Genomic DNA, 17030 nt, shown 5'->3' on the forward strand with positions numbered 1-17030 from the left:
ATGCGGATTTTGAGCGTAAATAATTCTACATTTTTGTTATTCACTTCAACAACACTTATATTATCATCTACGATATCCCATCGGATTATCCATTTAATATCTTTATAGTCCATTTCGCCCCCAAGGGTACCTCTGCTCTATCAAAGACAACCTTAGAGTGAAGTTTACACAGTGCGGCTTTAAAAGGGTAGGCACACGTGTTCGTTTTGTCAACGCACGCGAGAAAGCAGTGCCTGATATATCTTTCATGAACAGAAAGAAAAAAACTCGTAAAAACATCTGATCAAAGATATGATATATCATTCGCCGTTGTTTGCTTTATTCAACCGGATTATTCGTGCTAGTGTCACCCAACTGAAATACTGTTGCGATTGCCTGATTATAGATAGTGGCGGCAAGGATAAAGGCTTTGTTGACGCTTAATCTAGTGATATATCTGTACTTCGTGTTACAAAAGATCAAAAGTGGCCCATAGAGCCGTCGCCAAGACGTACCATGAGATAACGGGTTCGAATATTGTCCCCCCTCCAGTCTACTGGGCATTGACATGTTAAGATGTTGTTTTAGTTGGTCACACTGAGGCATCAAAGGTTAATGTTCTTCATAGAACCATACCTTAATCCGTCACCAATACCAGAGTGAGACACTCTTTCTAGGGGGGCATTTAAAACTGAAACACCGAAAAAGCGGGGCATTATTTTAGAAGGTTATGTCGCCAGGATGTGACCCAACCGGTACCCACAACCACCTCCCCTCCTCCAGATGCCTGGTTGTGACTCAGCCTCTTCCTGTCCTCCAGACCCCCGAGACCCTGCTGCCTGGATGTGACCCAACCTACAACCTTCTACCTTCCTCCAGACGCCTGGAGGTCCAGCTTCCAGGATGTACCTTAACCTGCAACCTTTGACTGTTTCCCCAGACCCTGTTGCCATGATGTGACTTAACCCGCAACTGTCCTCAAGATGCCAGCCTCCTGTCCTCAGGATGTGACTTAATCCATTACCAAGTTGGACATCAACCAACGCTAACAACAAAGTGAAGGAAAAATAGTTTATTCTGGCAATTTCATATACATTTGATTGTCATGGATATATAAAAATATAGAGAAAAACTAACAGAATTGTACACAGAGACAGAGTTCACGATAGAAAGGACGACAGTATTTGTCCCTGGACTTAACAACTTGTCTAAGATAGTCTTTGTCCCCACTTATAAAGAGCTACCACTGAAAGTCACCAGTACAGACCTGTCAACTCCAATAATGGTAAAATAGGACTTGTTTTGTTAATGTTGGGCAAAAAGAGTATTGATTAATGATACTACAAAACTGAACTCGGTGGAAGGTCTGCAATTGTTCATAAAATAACAATGACAGAAGCTATGAGGTGATTCGGATATGATTTGTAATAACAGATTGAAAAACTAGAATATCATAATTGATTGAAAATGGCACCAAGAAGGAAATAATGATCAGAGCAGGAAGTGGAAATTATGATGCGTAGGTAATTAGCACAAAGCAATTAGGAAGTGAAGAGAAAACGAAATTAACCCCATTCACCCCAAGACTAATAGAACATCAACAGCCTACTATGAAAAGTTCATTTTGAACTGTGATACACAGGACATAATTTTGAATTATCAAAATATAATTATTGCACAATCATTTAGTAACTTTAAACTTGCACCAATGAACATATTTCAAAATCAGTAGTTGGGAAATAATACTGGTTGTAGCGATTCAAATTACACCGACTAGTGATCAGGCCCAGTCAGAAATCTATACTGGAATGCATCAAAATAGGTTTATTAACAATTAATTTATGATCAACAATGTTACAAGCTAGAATACAGGTGACATTTTCATGAAAAAAAACAAGATCATGACATTCTCTGAATGATTGGATAGTATACACTTTGGATCAAGTTTTTACAACAATAAGCGGTACAAAAATATCATTTGTGTAGAAAAAGTATAAAAAATACAGTCCAAAAATAGATTATTTTACACCTTTGTGAGAGAAAAGATATCTTGTTCCAAAATGCTGGGATTTCATCAGAAAAACAACATGAAACCTCTGCATATATTCTCCCTTTAACATCCCACCACCCAATAGTGAATTTGATACCAAGTTTAGAAGCAGCTGACATACATCAGATCAAGTTGACCTTCTGGTTCCTGTAGTCTAAGATATGATCGTAGTTCCACTCATCGTACCAGCGGCAGCTTCCATTCTCATACTCATCACAGCTGACCATGGGTTGGCCAGGGTTGTGGGGAGGGAGATGGGGCTCGGGGGGCCTCTTGCCGAGCGAGTAGAAGTTCTCATAATAATACCTGGATATAGAATAAGAGATTAACAATGATGATAAAAGCCACAAGTGTGCCAAGATCTCTCCAGGCATCAAGATGTAGTATAGCTCAAGCACTGTAAGAACACAAAAGATCTGAGACAAAATTTTCATATTTTTCAATCTATGACTCATCCTGTTACCATTAACATTATTAAATGACCAACTGCGGTACAAAGGAGGTCATATTATGCTGTCTAATTCAGCCTTCGGTGTGTTCTTACCATCTCTGTAGGATATACTTGTGGCCCTTCACAACCTTGGCAGCATAGTGGACAGACTGTGGATCACATTCGCCTTTCTCATTCATATTCGTCCAGATGAGAGCACGGCCTTTCCGTGGCTTCACCCAGATACCAAGCTCTAGAAGAAGAAATGAAAAGTTATTCATCCATCCTTGACTCCGTCTTTCATCCAGATGTGACAGAAAGAGGGTGGGGCATTCGGTTGTGACACTGTCTCCATGGATGTCACATTTCTTCAAACTCACCGGGAAATTTTGTCTCTCCTCCCTCCTCAACATCCTGTAGGTAGACAAGGATTGTTGCAAATCTGTCTCTCTTATCAGCACCCTCTCTGCAGTCTGTATGAGTCTTATAACCTGCAACATATGAAAACAATACATGTGTAGTTAAATGGAGGCAGCTGTTTTGACAAATCTACTTTCCAGCACAGCCTAGACACAGTATTTGTCTGGTCCAAGTTGGGATCATTGGTGTACTTCTGGCTGCCATGATCCATTCTCTGTTGCTGTGCATAGATGTATAGTCCTATGACTCATGAAGACCCTCAATCTGTGAGCACAAACTTCCCTTCTAGCATGATGATAATCACACATTGCAATAGTAGTATCTCTACCTGAGCAACATCTTATAGACATTCCCACTCAGACAGACACCTCCATGTCAACATAGTAAAACTACTTACCGATCCCGACAGGATAGCTGGTAATCTGGAACTTTCCCCCATTTTCCGTTCTAAAACCTGTCGACCTCTCAACACGCTGATCAAACAGTGATGTGAAACGACTTTCTCCGGGATAGAATGCTGTGCTGAAACTCCAGTTTGCCTTGGACCATTCTTTAAACTGAGTGGAGAATGTTGCATTCAGACATGTTGTTCCTGAAAACACAAATCATCTTGTTACCTGTCCAGTTTAGACCTTGAGATCTAAACATATAATATACATGCTTGAAACACAGAACCAATGCTTCAAATTCAACTCAATGTCTTTGGTCTCGTCCACAATCACATCTCATCAAAAAACCGAAAAGCATCTTATCAAACGTCAGGGTCAAGATGTGTTAACTCTTCATAATGCACGAACAGAAACAGATAAGTGATGTGATGCAGTACCTTTTGTGAAAACTTTGGGACTAACTTTCACCTTCGTCTTCTTCATCTCCTTCAGATGGCTTCGTAGCGTCTTGATTGAGTCGAAACAGACAAGTGGGTCTTGTTTGTTGGTGTTTGTGACGTGACTGTCATGTGCTTTCATCAGGCCGTCACACTCTGCTTTGGAGAAGAACTCTTCAAAGAGATAGGCCCTGAAACAAACATTAAAAAATGTAAGTCATTTGCCGAGTGACATGCTCAGTTTTAAGCAGTACATGACAGGGGTAGAGCCCCATGGATGGAGTGATTACAGGATAAACCTTAGGGCATGAAGTACTGGTCTTCCAGTCAACATGATTGGTCGTGGAAGACATAGTTTTAATCAACTCCAAATCCTCTTACCGAACAGTGCTATTATTTTCCTTGGTATGATGCAATTCAATCGGAGGAATCCTCCGACCGTCTTGAAAAATCTTCTTTGGAGTGAACTGATTGAGAATTGAGGACTTGAACTCCCTCACAGCTTTTTCTATATCAAAACTTTTTTCTTCAGATTTCACTTGGGTTTTGGCTTTATCATTATCAGTATCTTTATTCACTGAACTCTTAGTTTTTGACTTTGGATTCTTTGAATTCTCCTGTCCCTCGAATTTCAGTTCAGTACTGTCCTTTACTGGGTTATCATCTTTCATTGGTTTCTCCTCTTTCGTGACTGTTTCTTTTTTCTTTACTTCTGACTGCTCTCTTTTCGCTGGAGGCGAATCTGTCATCTCAGGAGGAGTTACTTCTTCTCGAATTTGTTCAGACATCTCTTCTGTCTTTGGTGTTTTAACTGGCATGTCTTCAGGTTTTACCTCAAGGTTCACGACGTCTTGACTTGGTTCCTTCAAACTGTTGCCAGGTTGGGGTTTATCCACATCCTTCGTCACTTTTTCTTCTTGCAGTTGCGACTTGGAGTTTGTGGCATCTGAGTCGACGTCTTTGGACTGGACTGAGTCAAATTGGACTTCAACAGGCATTCCCTGTGGCACTGAAGACAGTGACACATCAATTTCTGGGCCATTCTTGGAAAACATGGGAATGAGATAAGCTTGCAACAGCATTCCAATCATGATCCCCAAGACTAGACTTGCCAACACGACTGAAACCCTTGAAGAAATACCACTTTCCACAGATTCGGGGACAACTTGTATTTGCTGAATGTTTTTTGGCTTCGAAATCTCAGTTTTTCTTTCAAACTTGTTATTGTTGGGAACATTCCTTCTGTCATTATTTAAGTTCTTATGGTTATTGGTCTTTCCAGACCTTTGAGAACTTGTTCCCATTCTTAAATCGGCATTTGGAACAACTTTTTGGCAAGAAATAGAAATTTCATGGAACCTTGCACAGATTCGTATGGACGACCCAATTTTGATGTATCACATGACCAAACTTGCCCAAACTCTCCGCATTCTCCAAGCGTCGACAATGGTGACTAATGCTTATAAGTCTCACTCGACCTACTGACTTTGTAAGAATTTCAACGGGTGTATGTAAAATTCGACATTACGGACGAAAGACCGGACCGGGAGAGTGAACTCTCCGCAGAAATCTCATTTAATCCGATACAAGTCAAACCAAAATTTTTTCAATGGCAAATGATTATCAAAACTTGTGTCATATAATTTTTTAAGATTACACATTTTTATTAAATTTGGGTTTTTGAGCCAATCAATAAACTTAAAATTAGAGTCTGCAGGACAGCTGGTGGCGGTAAAATTACAAAGATGGCTTCCGTGGCCTGGCAAAAGAATCTTACTTTTCAAAAGTAGTTTTATACCCTTGTCATTGGCCGGATTTTAACCGAAATATATTCTAAAGAAGGAAATTGATCAACTTAATCAACACGCAAAATATGGATATACTGCGATGATTGCAAGTTTGGTAAGTTCACCTTTGAAAGTACCCCAAAAAGTTGTGTTTACATGTTTTGTACACATGCTGCTGTACATTTTGCACCAGTGTACATTTTGTATATAACTTATAACACACTTAATTGTCTTACTTATGCTTTTCTTGTGTTTCAGTAAAGTCCGACTGAGTTTTATGAAAAATGGACCATGTCAAAGAGAAAGTCCTTGGAAATCGGAAATAGAACTGGTCAACTGCTGACATGATGGGGGGTGCTGAAGAAAGAAAGACAAGGAATGAAAGTGAGTAGGCCACTGACTCGGTGACTGTAGCTAGGGTGTTTTTGACAAGTGAGGACGAGGTTTAGATCTTGACAAAACTTAGTTGAGATTGTCAATTTCCTCTCAAAATTCACATACCCACTAACTCATGTTGCAAAAATTCTAATCTACATCATTGAATTGTCAGTTGTTTCGAAAACCTTACCAACCGAATATCTTTTCTCAGAAAAGAATGCGAGTCCACCCAAAGGAAGAAAGAAGCTCGACTTCAGGACACCCTCGCCAGCTAACAGCAAACCACTGAAGGGAAAGAATATTTACCTTGATTTGAAGAACTACAGAAAGCACAGATCTGTGGAAAATGACCTGAATTTTTTAGGCGCGGTAAGTCTTAACTCTTGGTCCAATGAATTGTACATGTAGTAACTTCAGCGTCCAAATACATGTAATTGGCTGTGATGTCAGCTGTTGAGCACTACAGTGTACACTAAGACTTTGTTTGCCAAAATGTATTGTGAGCTATTCCTAATTACAACAAGAAGTCATCATCCCCCTGAAAAGAATTAAAATGTCAATGTGTTTCTTGCATTTCAGAATGTTGTGACGTTCTTCTCCAAAGACATCAAGTTTGTGATCACCAACCAAGGCCAGGCCAAGGACTACAAGGATGAGGCTGAGGGCAGCAGTGGTGTGCCGAGTCCAGCCGTGTCCACGCCGAGTCCATTTAATCTTGGTCGCGGTCGAAGCGTCAACTCACCACAGAATGAATCGCCAGGGGCTGCAGAGGGACAGAAAGTCGCAGTAAGTTAGTTATATCATGGAAAAACAGTTCTGCAACCTCTCAAATGGATGTGTCCAATTGCAGGAATAAGTCAGACAGCCAATTCTCCTGAATCGTTCTAAATAAAGTGCAAATGTCCTTGCTTGAAAATTTTGGACTAAATTGTACTTATGTACCAATCAGTCTTATAATTTTCTTGCAGCTGACAATCCGTGGGAAAACCATTGCAAGCAAGGCAAAGACTTTCTCTGCACGAGGCAGCAATGATGTGTTGCAGAATGCAAAGACTTTTGGAGCAAAAATCTTACATGTTGATTGTGAGTATCATGCACAGTTCAAAATCAGGGCTGGAACCCATTTTTATTCTCCTTGGTAGTGGGAAGTATGTCAGGGTTAGTTGTCTTGCTCAAGGACACAGGGAAACAGCAGTGATCCTTCCGAGAACTGAACCCACAACTTCCTGATTACAATCCCAGCACTCTAACCACTACGCTCCTGATCTCCTTCAAAACCAGCAAACCACTTATCAACAGATTGCATGTAGCTATCCATTCTGTCTGACAATGGATGATGGTGTCAGGAGAAGTTTGAAGTTACCTCTCTGTGGCCATGGTCTCTATCACAATGATGAATGATCTTAATGGTTGGGAATCTTTTAAGCTCAGTGATTTTGTTTGTACCAGCTAATCGTTAATATCAACATGATTTTTCTACAGCTGTGCTTCTTTGGATTGTGAAAGAAAAGGAGAAACTACCCCAGGAACAGAAGGCTGCAGGGAAGCCATCAGCGGCGAAGGGAAAGTTACCAGAAAGACTCCTTAAATGTAAGAATTGAAAAACTGAAGAAGGCTGTTTCAGTTGGAGACATGAGGAATGCAATAATATCATTTGAGATTGATCGCGATTTGTTGTGTTGTCTGACATTGTTATTCTCAAAAAGTACAATGAAGTTTTGCCCACCAAGGGTATGAGAAAGTCAAATGGTAACAGATGTTCTTGTAGCCCTGTCTTTGAAATTTGATATTTTCTGTAGTGGGTTCATTTGATTGAGAACTGAAGTGTGTAAACTGACTGGTCATTCTCTTCATTACAGCCAAGAAGTTAAAGAACCCGTTCATCAAATTTGAATCAACAAACAAACACTACCGACCCATCTACAAACAGCTCGACTCGTGGCCGAAGTTAGATGCCAGCACACCAAGTGGGACGTGTCCGTTTGATGGGACAGCGTTCCGAGGCGGTGCTCGGGCTGAGAGGGCGGAGAGGGAAGAGGGAGAGGAACGGGACTGCTCTGAAGACAGGTCATCTGGCCAGGACAAAACAAAAAGGTAAGGAAAGATAACAAAATAATGTTTGGTGAGCTGGGGCTAATATGTCTTCACAGATGGTATGGACTGAATCTGAGACGAAGCTGTTTCTGGGCTAGAATTTGAGGCTGAGGGGCTTGACTAGATGTATCTCACATTTGTTAGGGGCACTGAGGCAAACGAGGAGGGCAGTGAAACCAACTCAGACATATTCCAGCCATTACTTCCGCACTTCATCTAATTTTACTGTGGCCTCTATTGCTTATTTAGGGATTCATCTAAACCGCGTGGACGGACAGACTCCGCTGATTACATGGACAGCGGTCACATCATAACCGCTGGTGAGATGAGACGAAAAAAGGATGCCAACCGCAAGGCGGAACAGAAACGTGGATTCTGTGAACTCTGTGGCGTCAAATATGATGACATAGACAAAGTAAGGGCATCTCTGAATATGTTTTAGCCTGTCGGCTGTTTATTGATTGTTGTGAGTTTCTGATTTGCCAAGTCTTTTTCCTCTGGTGAAGAATTATCTGAGATAACTGCTGTACATTTATACCAGATATGAAGATCAATCCAATATTTGAATTCTTATTTCCAATTTCAGCATGTGCGTGTCCAGGAACACCAAAAGTTTGCCAGGAACGACAAGAATTATGAGAATCTTGATGAGCTGATCACTGGTAATGGGCCGACGTTGGAGGTGTTCATTAAAGACTTGGTCACAAACAATGCAGAGAAGAGGGAGAAGCAAAATCAAATGAGGTGAGTAACGTTTGTTGTTCGATGTACATCAACCATATTGTCTGCTTTCTCCATTGCCATTGGTGGAAGGATTTTGTAGCGGGCTAATACAACAATGGTCTTCTGAAAGCAACTTTGGACCCACTAGTAGCAACATTTTCTATCAGCCTGGCATCTCTGAGTTCTTAGCAATTACACAGACCATTTGATAAAAAGTTGTAACGGTTTGTACTTTCAGGTCAAAACCAGCTATAGACAAGACAAGTTTGCCAATGGGGAAGCCTTCCTCTAAACTGTCCAAGTCTCCAAGAGGCCAGAGTGGATCGAAATCCTGCAAGTCTCCGTCCATTAGGAAGAAGGGTGCGAGAGAAAGTCCAAGGTTGCTGAGCCGGAAACGAAACTCACCTTGTGAATCAGCAGTTGTCGGTGCAGAGGTGAATGTATCGATGGACCCTGAGGAAAGGAATAATTCGGTACAAGTTCAGGGGTCGCCTTCGTTGCTCGTATCTGAGGCGAGGAAGTCCTCATATGTTGTCGAAGACTTCGCGAGTGCGATGTCTTCCATTTTGAAGGAATCGGAATCCTTCAATTCGACCGAAACGGATGAGGCAGTGCAGGTGTCTCGGGGAGGTGGCGCCACTGCTGGTGATTGTGAAGTTGAAGTGAACAATAATATAGTTGAGACAGCAGAGAGAAATAAATCGAGGAGAGATAGCTGGAAGCGTTCGAGAAGTGCACAAAAACAATTTGATGTTAAAACAGATGTGTCACAGAATGACACAAATAGTTCAAAAGTTGAGATTTCTGAACCTGAAGATCCTCCAGCTGTCATTCGCCGCATCAAAGCTGAAAAGACTGATAGTAGTGAAGACACCGACACTGAAAAGCAAGCATCGGGAGTTGATTCCAATATCTTGAAATCTCCCAAGTCACCTTTACAGACATTAAGCTGTAATACGCATGCAAGGGCACAGAGTGGAGAGATTTTGTCACTCAGGCGCTCCTTGCGTGGCAATGGGTCGCCTCCAGCTGTTGAGGGTATGAGTTGCAGGATGAGGAAATTCAGTGGTGTTCATTCTTCATTAGAGAGCGATAGTATGACTCTGGAGAGTACTGAGTCTACTGAAGCTACAGCAGAGACTTGTGAACATGTCACAGTAGAACTAAGTCCTGGGAAAGATGGTACAGAAAGTCTGATGGAAAATAATAGTACTACTGAGACAAGATCCAAGCCGAAATTGATATCCTCTGAAAAATGTCTTCCTGCACAAACTGTTGAGGATAATCTTGAGGAAAAAGAGAATTTGAGAATCAGTCCTAAATCTCCTTCAGCAAATCTAGGAGTTGTTGATGATGATGGACACACTTTGATTGGAATCATTTCACCTCACAGGCGATCAACACGGATCGCACCAGTTGGTGGATCACCGGCTAGAATGATTTTGGACACGCCACCGCAGAAAAATATCGCCGCACTTGTGGGGGATTGTGATGGAATGATGGAGATTTCTAGTCCGCAGAAAAAACATGGACCACATTTTAAACTTAGTATGCGTGATGAAAATTCTCCAGTGCTAAATTCAAATGTTGATTCAAGTCCTGCAAGTTCTCTGATTTGCTCTGGCACTCGCTCAGGACAAGTTTTGATTTCACCAGGGAGAGCTCTGCGTTCAAGTGGGCAGGTTCTGCCTTCTCCCATGCGAGGGCCGAGTTCGCCTACTTCCAGTAGTTATTCCCCTGGTGCTGTGCGAGACTCCACTCTTCTTCTCACCCCGAGGCACCTGAACACGCCACCTAGTGTAAAGAGATCACAGCAAAATTCCGATGATTCCGCAAGTTTAAATGTCTTGCTTAGTTCGCCACTTCATAAAAAAGGCGTCTTGCCACCCGTTGTCGGTCCATCGGGTGGTTATCCCATTCATGAGAACCCTCCAGCAATGCTGGGACATAAAGTGTTCATCCGAGGGGAAAGAATCAGCAGCCCTGGTCGTGTTATCTTGGACAGACATCGCGCAGACCATCGGATGATATCTGAAGACCTAATGATGGGTTATGAAGCAGTAGCAGAGAAGGTGAAAAGTCGTGACATAGGCTTGGCTCGGCCTCATCTTCCAAAACGTTTGAGTCGTGGTAAACTTGAATTCAAGAGCAACACAAGTGCGCATGTTGACAATATTGACTCAGGTGGAGCGTGTGATACCGACACTGGTTTAGCTAAAGTGAATATTACAGATAATGATGAAGGTTTGGGGCACAATACCAACACTGATTTGGATAATGCTGTCAATACTGACACTGATATTTGTAGTATGGATACAAACAATGACATTGTAGTTAAACCAGATTCTGCCTGTTCCACTCTGCGTATTGGGGATATGATAAAGTTGTCAGCCGAGTTGAAGGCCTGGGATCATGTAGAAACTGAAGAGGGTGTGAAAGTTGAGACAGATGTTGCAGTAAAGCATGGCAGGGAAAAGAAGACTAGAAAATCAGATCTTGGCAAGGAAACAGACACGGCTCAAACTGATGCTGATGCTGGTATAAAAACAGTCGGAAGGAGAAAATCATTTGTCACTGACAATCAGGAAGACAGTCAGAGGGTTCCTCAACCTCGAAGGACGAGATCAACCTCTGTTGAAAGTACAGCTACAAGTTCTGAATCGAGTAGCACTGTGCCAGAACCAGATTTAGAGAGAGGGCAAGAATCCCCTGTTGTGGAACAAAGTCGAAAGAGGAGAAAGTCACCGTCGCTTTCAGCTGCTGGAGATTTGGTCCAGGAATCTACCTCTAAAAGAAACACTAGGTCTCATAATACTGAAGACAAACTCGTATCAGATTTGCCTGTGAGTAGTTCAAGGCATAGAATTACAAGGTCTAGTTCTGAGGAAATCACTGCTGAGGATTCAGGGAGAAGCAAAATTGGGCAGTCGTCTGTCCCTAGAAAACACCATCTGGAGGAAGGTATTGAGTCGGTCGCTGTTGCCCTGAGATCCGTATTAAAGAAATGTGCCGGTTCTGCTAGTAAAGGAAGTAACAGAGATCATGAAAACATAATGCCAGATTCAGCAAACCTTGCTTTGGGTGCTACTGCTGATGAACAATTTGGCATTTCAGAAAGACATGCTGAGACACTCGGGTTGAAACCTGAGGAAAACTTGCCGCAAAATGATAACCATCTGTCATCCTTTGCAGAAGAATTTGATTTGGTGCCTTTAAGAATAACGCGCAAGTTCTTCAAGGATGTGTCCAGTGGTGCGTTTGAGAAAGGCAGCAGATCCAACTCGCCGGTTAGTTCGCAGTCTGCTGTGATGCCTCAGTCCATTCAGGGCAAGTCTAGACCACGTATCAAGTCAAGTTCTAGCAATGCGTCTGCTGACCTCAGGGGTGCGGGTATGGAAGGTTCAGAGTCGTGCATTGTGGGTGTTTCTGAACAGACACCAACTGCCATAGAACCGGTCACTCGGGACGTTGTTAAATCAGCCGTTGTGGAGATAAGGTCCAAAAAGAAGCGCCGAAAGTTAAATAGAAAGGCTCCTGAGGAAAGGTTACGTGATCGCCGGTCCTCCAGGTCGACCAGGCAACCATCATGTTCTCAGACAAACTCTGTTAGCCACATACGTTCAGGGCTACTCTCCCCGGAACCGAAATTGAATGTTGCAAAGATACAGGCTTTACGAAATGGTAACGTGGCTAAGTGTGAAATTGAAGATGAGATCGGTGACCAGGATTTCCCTTCTGAGTCTGAAATAGGTTTGGTCGGCGGGTTAGAGCTGGGGTCAGAGTCTGAGGCGTCATCTACTTGGGATCAAAACTGCGATATTTTTGTCACAAGGCTATGTGAAACTCCGTATGGGAAGTTGTGTGGCAACTCTAGTGCTGCAGAAACAAGTCAAGATGAAGGAGATACTACCCATCAAGATGCTGCTAGAGATATGGCGGTCATTTCACATCGCAGGTCCCTGAGAATAACACCAAGGAAAGTGGCTGATTCAAAGGAAAAGGATAGTCCACGGTCGAGAGTTTGTAAACCAAATAAACTTATAAAATCTGCTGTTGCTCATAGCATCAAATTGCTCAGTTCACCGAAATCTTCAAAGACGAAGATATCAGTTGAAGCTATCGACCCTGTTGTGGCAACGGACGCTGTTGGAGAATCCCCCAGGTCATTACGTAAACTGTTGAGAAATACTCATAATTGTGATGAGGTCTTGGCGTCTGCTTTGAGCAGTAGCCATGAGTCTGAATATCCAGCTTCAGAGGATGGGATGAGAAGCGGGAGAAAAAGGAAGTGGAAAGAATCCAACAAGATGCGGGCAGATAAAAGGAAGAAGAGGATTCCTCTTGATAGGAGTAGATATCGACCGAGGACTGAACCTGATGAATTTGTTTCCGAGTCTGAGAGTGTAAAAAGTGTGCAAGATGATATGCATTCTCAATATCTTTCAAGTGCTGATCTTGAAACAGAGTCTGATATTAGTGACAAAAGGCCTAAAGGCAGGCGAAAGTCAAGGAATCGCATAGAGCATAGAATTATACAGGTTGACAGAACTGGATCTGAAGTTGATGGCGCGGCCAGGAAGAGCAGGCAGCGGACAAGGAGTAGAGTTTGTGAAGACGAAGCAAGTGAGATTCCACTTCAAACTGATGAAAACGATGTGAACTCTCCGAGAGGTTTGAGAGTGAACAGGGCCCTAATGAGTCTGAAAAGTGCAGTGGACTCGGCTGCCCTGTTGAAATCCGACAGTCTTGCTGAATCTGAAGCCACAGATTCGGGTAATGGGGTATCACAGAGCTCCGCAGAGACTTGTCCTGTTACCCCAAGAAACAAGCGATACACGATAGCTGAACTTGTCACAACCACTCCGAGGAGTTGCCGCAAGGATGCAGTTGATATGGCCAAGCAGCTTTTGGAGGCAGCCACCCCCAGGAAGAGGAGTGTGAGCAAGGTCATCTTGGAGTCAATCAGAATGTCGAGTCCTAGTGCAGACTTGGAGCCTCGGCTTGAAAATGAGATGTCTGCAGTTCCAGAAAAAGATGACGAGTGTATTATAGAGTTGTCTTCTCCCAGGCGAAGCGCTTCCCCTAGAAAGTATGGTCAGCAGGCAGCAATCATTACCTCAAAGCAAGCTGCAAGTGGTGTAAATGGTGTTGCTGGAGAGTCTGATAGGCACTTGTCTCAACTTGCAGGGGAAATCAGTCCCCCTGTTGGCAGTAAATTACGTCTTAAGCGGAAGCGCCCTCTTAGTTCTGCCGGCTTGAAGAATATACCGTCTGGACAATCGAACATGGAGATCAGTTCATTTGCAGTGCAGCAAGGTGCAAGTACTCCAGTGCAGGGAAGGATGTTCAGTTTACCGGGTGTCGGTATGACCCCTGGAATAGGCCAGGATGTAGTGGACAAACAAAAGTTATTGTCTGCTCAGAAAAAGATGAAAGTAACTGACTCTGAGAAAGATCTTGAAGACTCGGTGCTTGTTGTACACATGAACTCGCCCAAAGTAAACAATTCAAAAGTAGAGGAGAAAGCTACAGAGGAAATTGACTGCAGCAGCAGAAAATCTGATCCTCTGACTTCACCTGTTCTGAAATCTCCTGAGATTGGTGCACCTCATTTAAAAGGAAAAGACAAAAAGTCAAAGGGTAGTTCCATTCGCAAACAGACGGAGATCTTTCTGCCACTCGGTACTCTGAAACATATCTCCGCTAAAGCACCACCTGGTGAAAAACTGAAAAGTCCCAAGAAGAAACTATTGAAGAAGTTATCGGATCGTCCAAAATCATATCGTTTGGGAATGGATAGGATGTTCACAACAAAAACATTGGGGCCAAGTAAAGGAAAAGCAGCTTGTGGTTGTTCGAACAATCATGGGGCAAGAAATTGTAAAAACCAGGTGAAGAACTCTTCTTCATGTGTCAACCAGGGGAAAATAATCAAAAACAAAAATAAGGTTACATGGGACTTTGGTCGGAACCCCAAGGTTCGGAATTCCCCACAACGGGCTGCTGCACAGGCTGCAAACCAAGCCATATCATCACCTCAGAAAACAATCTATGGCTCCATCAAAAGGAAACAGCCAACCAGCCCCAGTCCAAGAAGTTCCGCTCATTCTGCTGCAAGGAAAAAATTGGAGTTGGCGAAAAGCTGCAAATCGCATTCTCCCAGTATGACCAATCGACTCTCTCGAGGAACTGTTGCATCATCTGCTAAAGTCCGCCAAAAGTTGAACCTGTCGCCTCCCAGGAGGAAAGGGTTGGGTGGTACATTGAACAGGGACATTGATGCTCATGATGGTGTGCGGAGTGCTCGTAAGGTGTCGCTACGGGAGAGGAATACACAGATTAGGTATGACTATTCGGATGAGGATTGCGAGGATCAAGACCCTTATTCCTTAATTTAGATTGGTTCACTACAAAGAATGAAATTCCTGTTGTGTTATGTTGACTTTGACAAGCTGAGAATGATGCATGCGATATCCATTGAGATTACTGGGGAGGGGGCAGTCAAAATGTTACAAGCCAGGCCTGAGAGCTATAGGGCCAGATCAACTGAATCTCAACGATCATTTCAAGGGTAGACCAATCTTAATGCAATCTTAATACTGTTGGTCTTCTTCTTTTGTTATGAGTGATGTATAATTTTAATGAATGGTTGGCATAGTTTTCCTGTGCATTTTCAGTTAAATTCTATACTTTGAAGCCATTTTTCTCAAAATGGGTTTATCTTGTTTTGTGATCAAACTATTTCTATTGGACTGTGCAATTATAGAGAAGGTTTTAGATATCATTTAGCTCAAAAGGAAGTTGCATGAAATTGACTGTAAAACAGGTCAGGAGCTGTCTCGGATTTGGAGATGTTCTCATAGCTTTTGTAGTTGTTTCATAATTAGTGCTGTCCAGAAAGTCCCGACTGCTCCTGACCTAGTTTACAGTAATCTGGAGGTATTGTCGCCTCGGATATTGTGACCTTGAAGCTAATAGTTGGAATCTTAGGTTGACGGAGGATGTGGTATCCTCTTCATATCATTTTGTCGCTGTTTACTTAATGATTATTTTAATTTGATTTGATCAACATTTTTCTTTTATTTCATCAACAACATCTTGGTGGTCAGGTGCAGCTCAGTTTGAAGGTGGAGTCCGCACTTACTTGTATTGTTATTGTGACCATCTTTTATAGTATTGCAATGATAATAAATGAACACTCCTCCCAGTGTATCATGCTTTTATTTTTGTACTTGGACAAAATCAGATTATGTTTTTTACATTTGTAGATTTGTACAGAAAGTTCTATCGGAAAGATATATGACATCAGCATTGTATTGTGAAAAGGAAAATATACAACCATTGATAACCTATAAGACACTTGTGTTTTTTGTTCAACTCTTGCCAGGAGGCGGACATCGGGCCACATTGCTAATGGTCTCCCTGTCCAATGTGGGTCCTGCACCTTCATCTCAGACAATCCCTGCATTCATCATTCTCGGTGTTTTCCTTGCCCTGCCTTGGCCCAGTCCCTCTCAGTAAACAGTGAATCCTCACTTTCACTGATCCCAACTCCAGGCCCTGTCTTGGATCTGGACAGAGGCCTGAAACCAAACTATTCCTGGGGCACTGTCAACCAGGCAACATAAACCATCTTGACCCTGTCTTGGACTGTGGCATAGTATATTGAGCCCAACTCTGTCTGGGACAATCTCCCAACAGACCAACTAATACTCTACCATATCCAAAACAATTTCGGTTGTGACTGTCTCACACGATGTGGTCGTTCCTCTGGACCATATAGAACCAAGGACAATCACACAACCAGACCATATGAGCCATCGATCAAGACAGTCCTGGACAGCTTCAGAACCTGGGAAGGCACCATGTAGAAGCTCGCCTCTTGGCAATCATAATACCTAAGCCAATCTCATTGCCCAAGAATTGGCCACGTTTGTCGGTGCCAGACTTGCCAACATGGTGAGAGAGGTGAGACAGTCACAACCAGACCATTGACAATTGGTGCGAGTTCGAATCTCGGAAGGACCCAAACAATTATGCACTTTTTGTTTTTATTGCTTTTTTTTCATTTACTTAATTATTTTAATAATAAATCAAATGTACACAATAGTACGAACCTACCTGTAAAACAAACCCTCGCTGCCGGGACTACTAGTTATTGTCCTCACTAAGGGGTGGCAGCATAGATAATTGACCTGCAACGCACCTGATACGTAAGTGGGGTTAACACCATAGATGTAATGCCGAGAGAATTTGCACAGTATATAAACAGTGCCATTCTGCCCCCTCTAACTTAGTCTAAGGCATACATTGGTAACTAATTAATTGACTGCGAAATGAACG

At 42.6% G+C, this 17030-nt stretch overlaps 1 protein-coding gene across 1 annotated transcript; it reads right to left on the reverse strand.

Moving 5' to 3' along the window:
- Positions 1-1091: 1091 nt before the first annotated feature.
- Positions 1092-5075, reverse strand: LOC135500354 (uncharacterized). Its single transcript, XM_064791780.1, has 6 exons — positions 4087-5075; positions 3706-3896; positions 3277-3471; positions 2840-2950; positions 2574-2712; positions 1092-2335 (listed from the first exon to the last, which is right to left on the reverse strand). The coding sequence occupies exons 1-6, from the start codon at positions 5007-5009 to the stop codon at positions 2152-2154; spliced, it is 1743 nt and encodes a 580-aa protein (XP_064647850.1). The 5' UTR covers positions 5010-5075; the 3' UTR covers positions 1092-2151.
- Between the last annotated feature and the right edge of the window lie 11955 nt (positions 5076-17030).

This window comes from Lineus longissimus, chromosome 16 (assembly GCF_910592395.1).
Source record: "Lineus longissimus chromosome 16, tnLinLong1.2, whole genome shotgun sequence".
NCBI classification, from domain to species: domain Eukaryota; kingdom Metazoa; phylum Nemertea; class Pilidiophora; order Heteronemertea; family Lineidae; genus Lineus; species Lineus longissimus.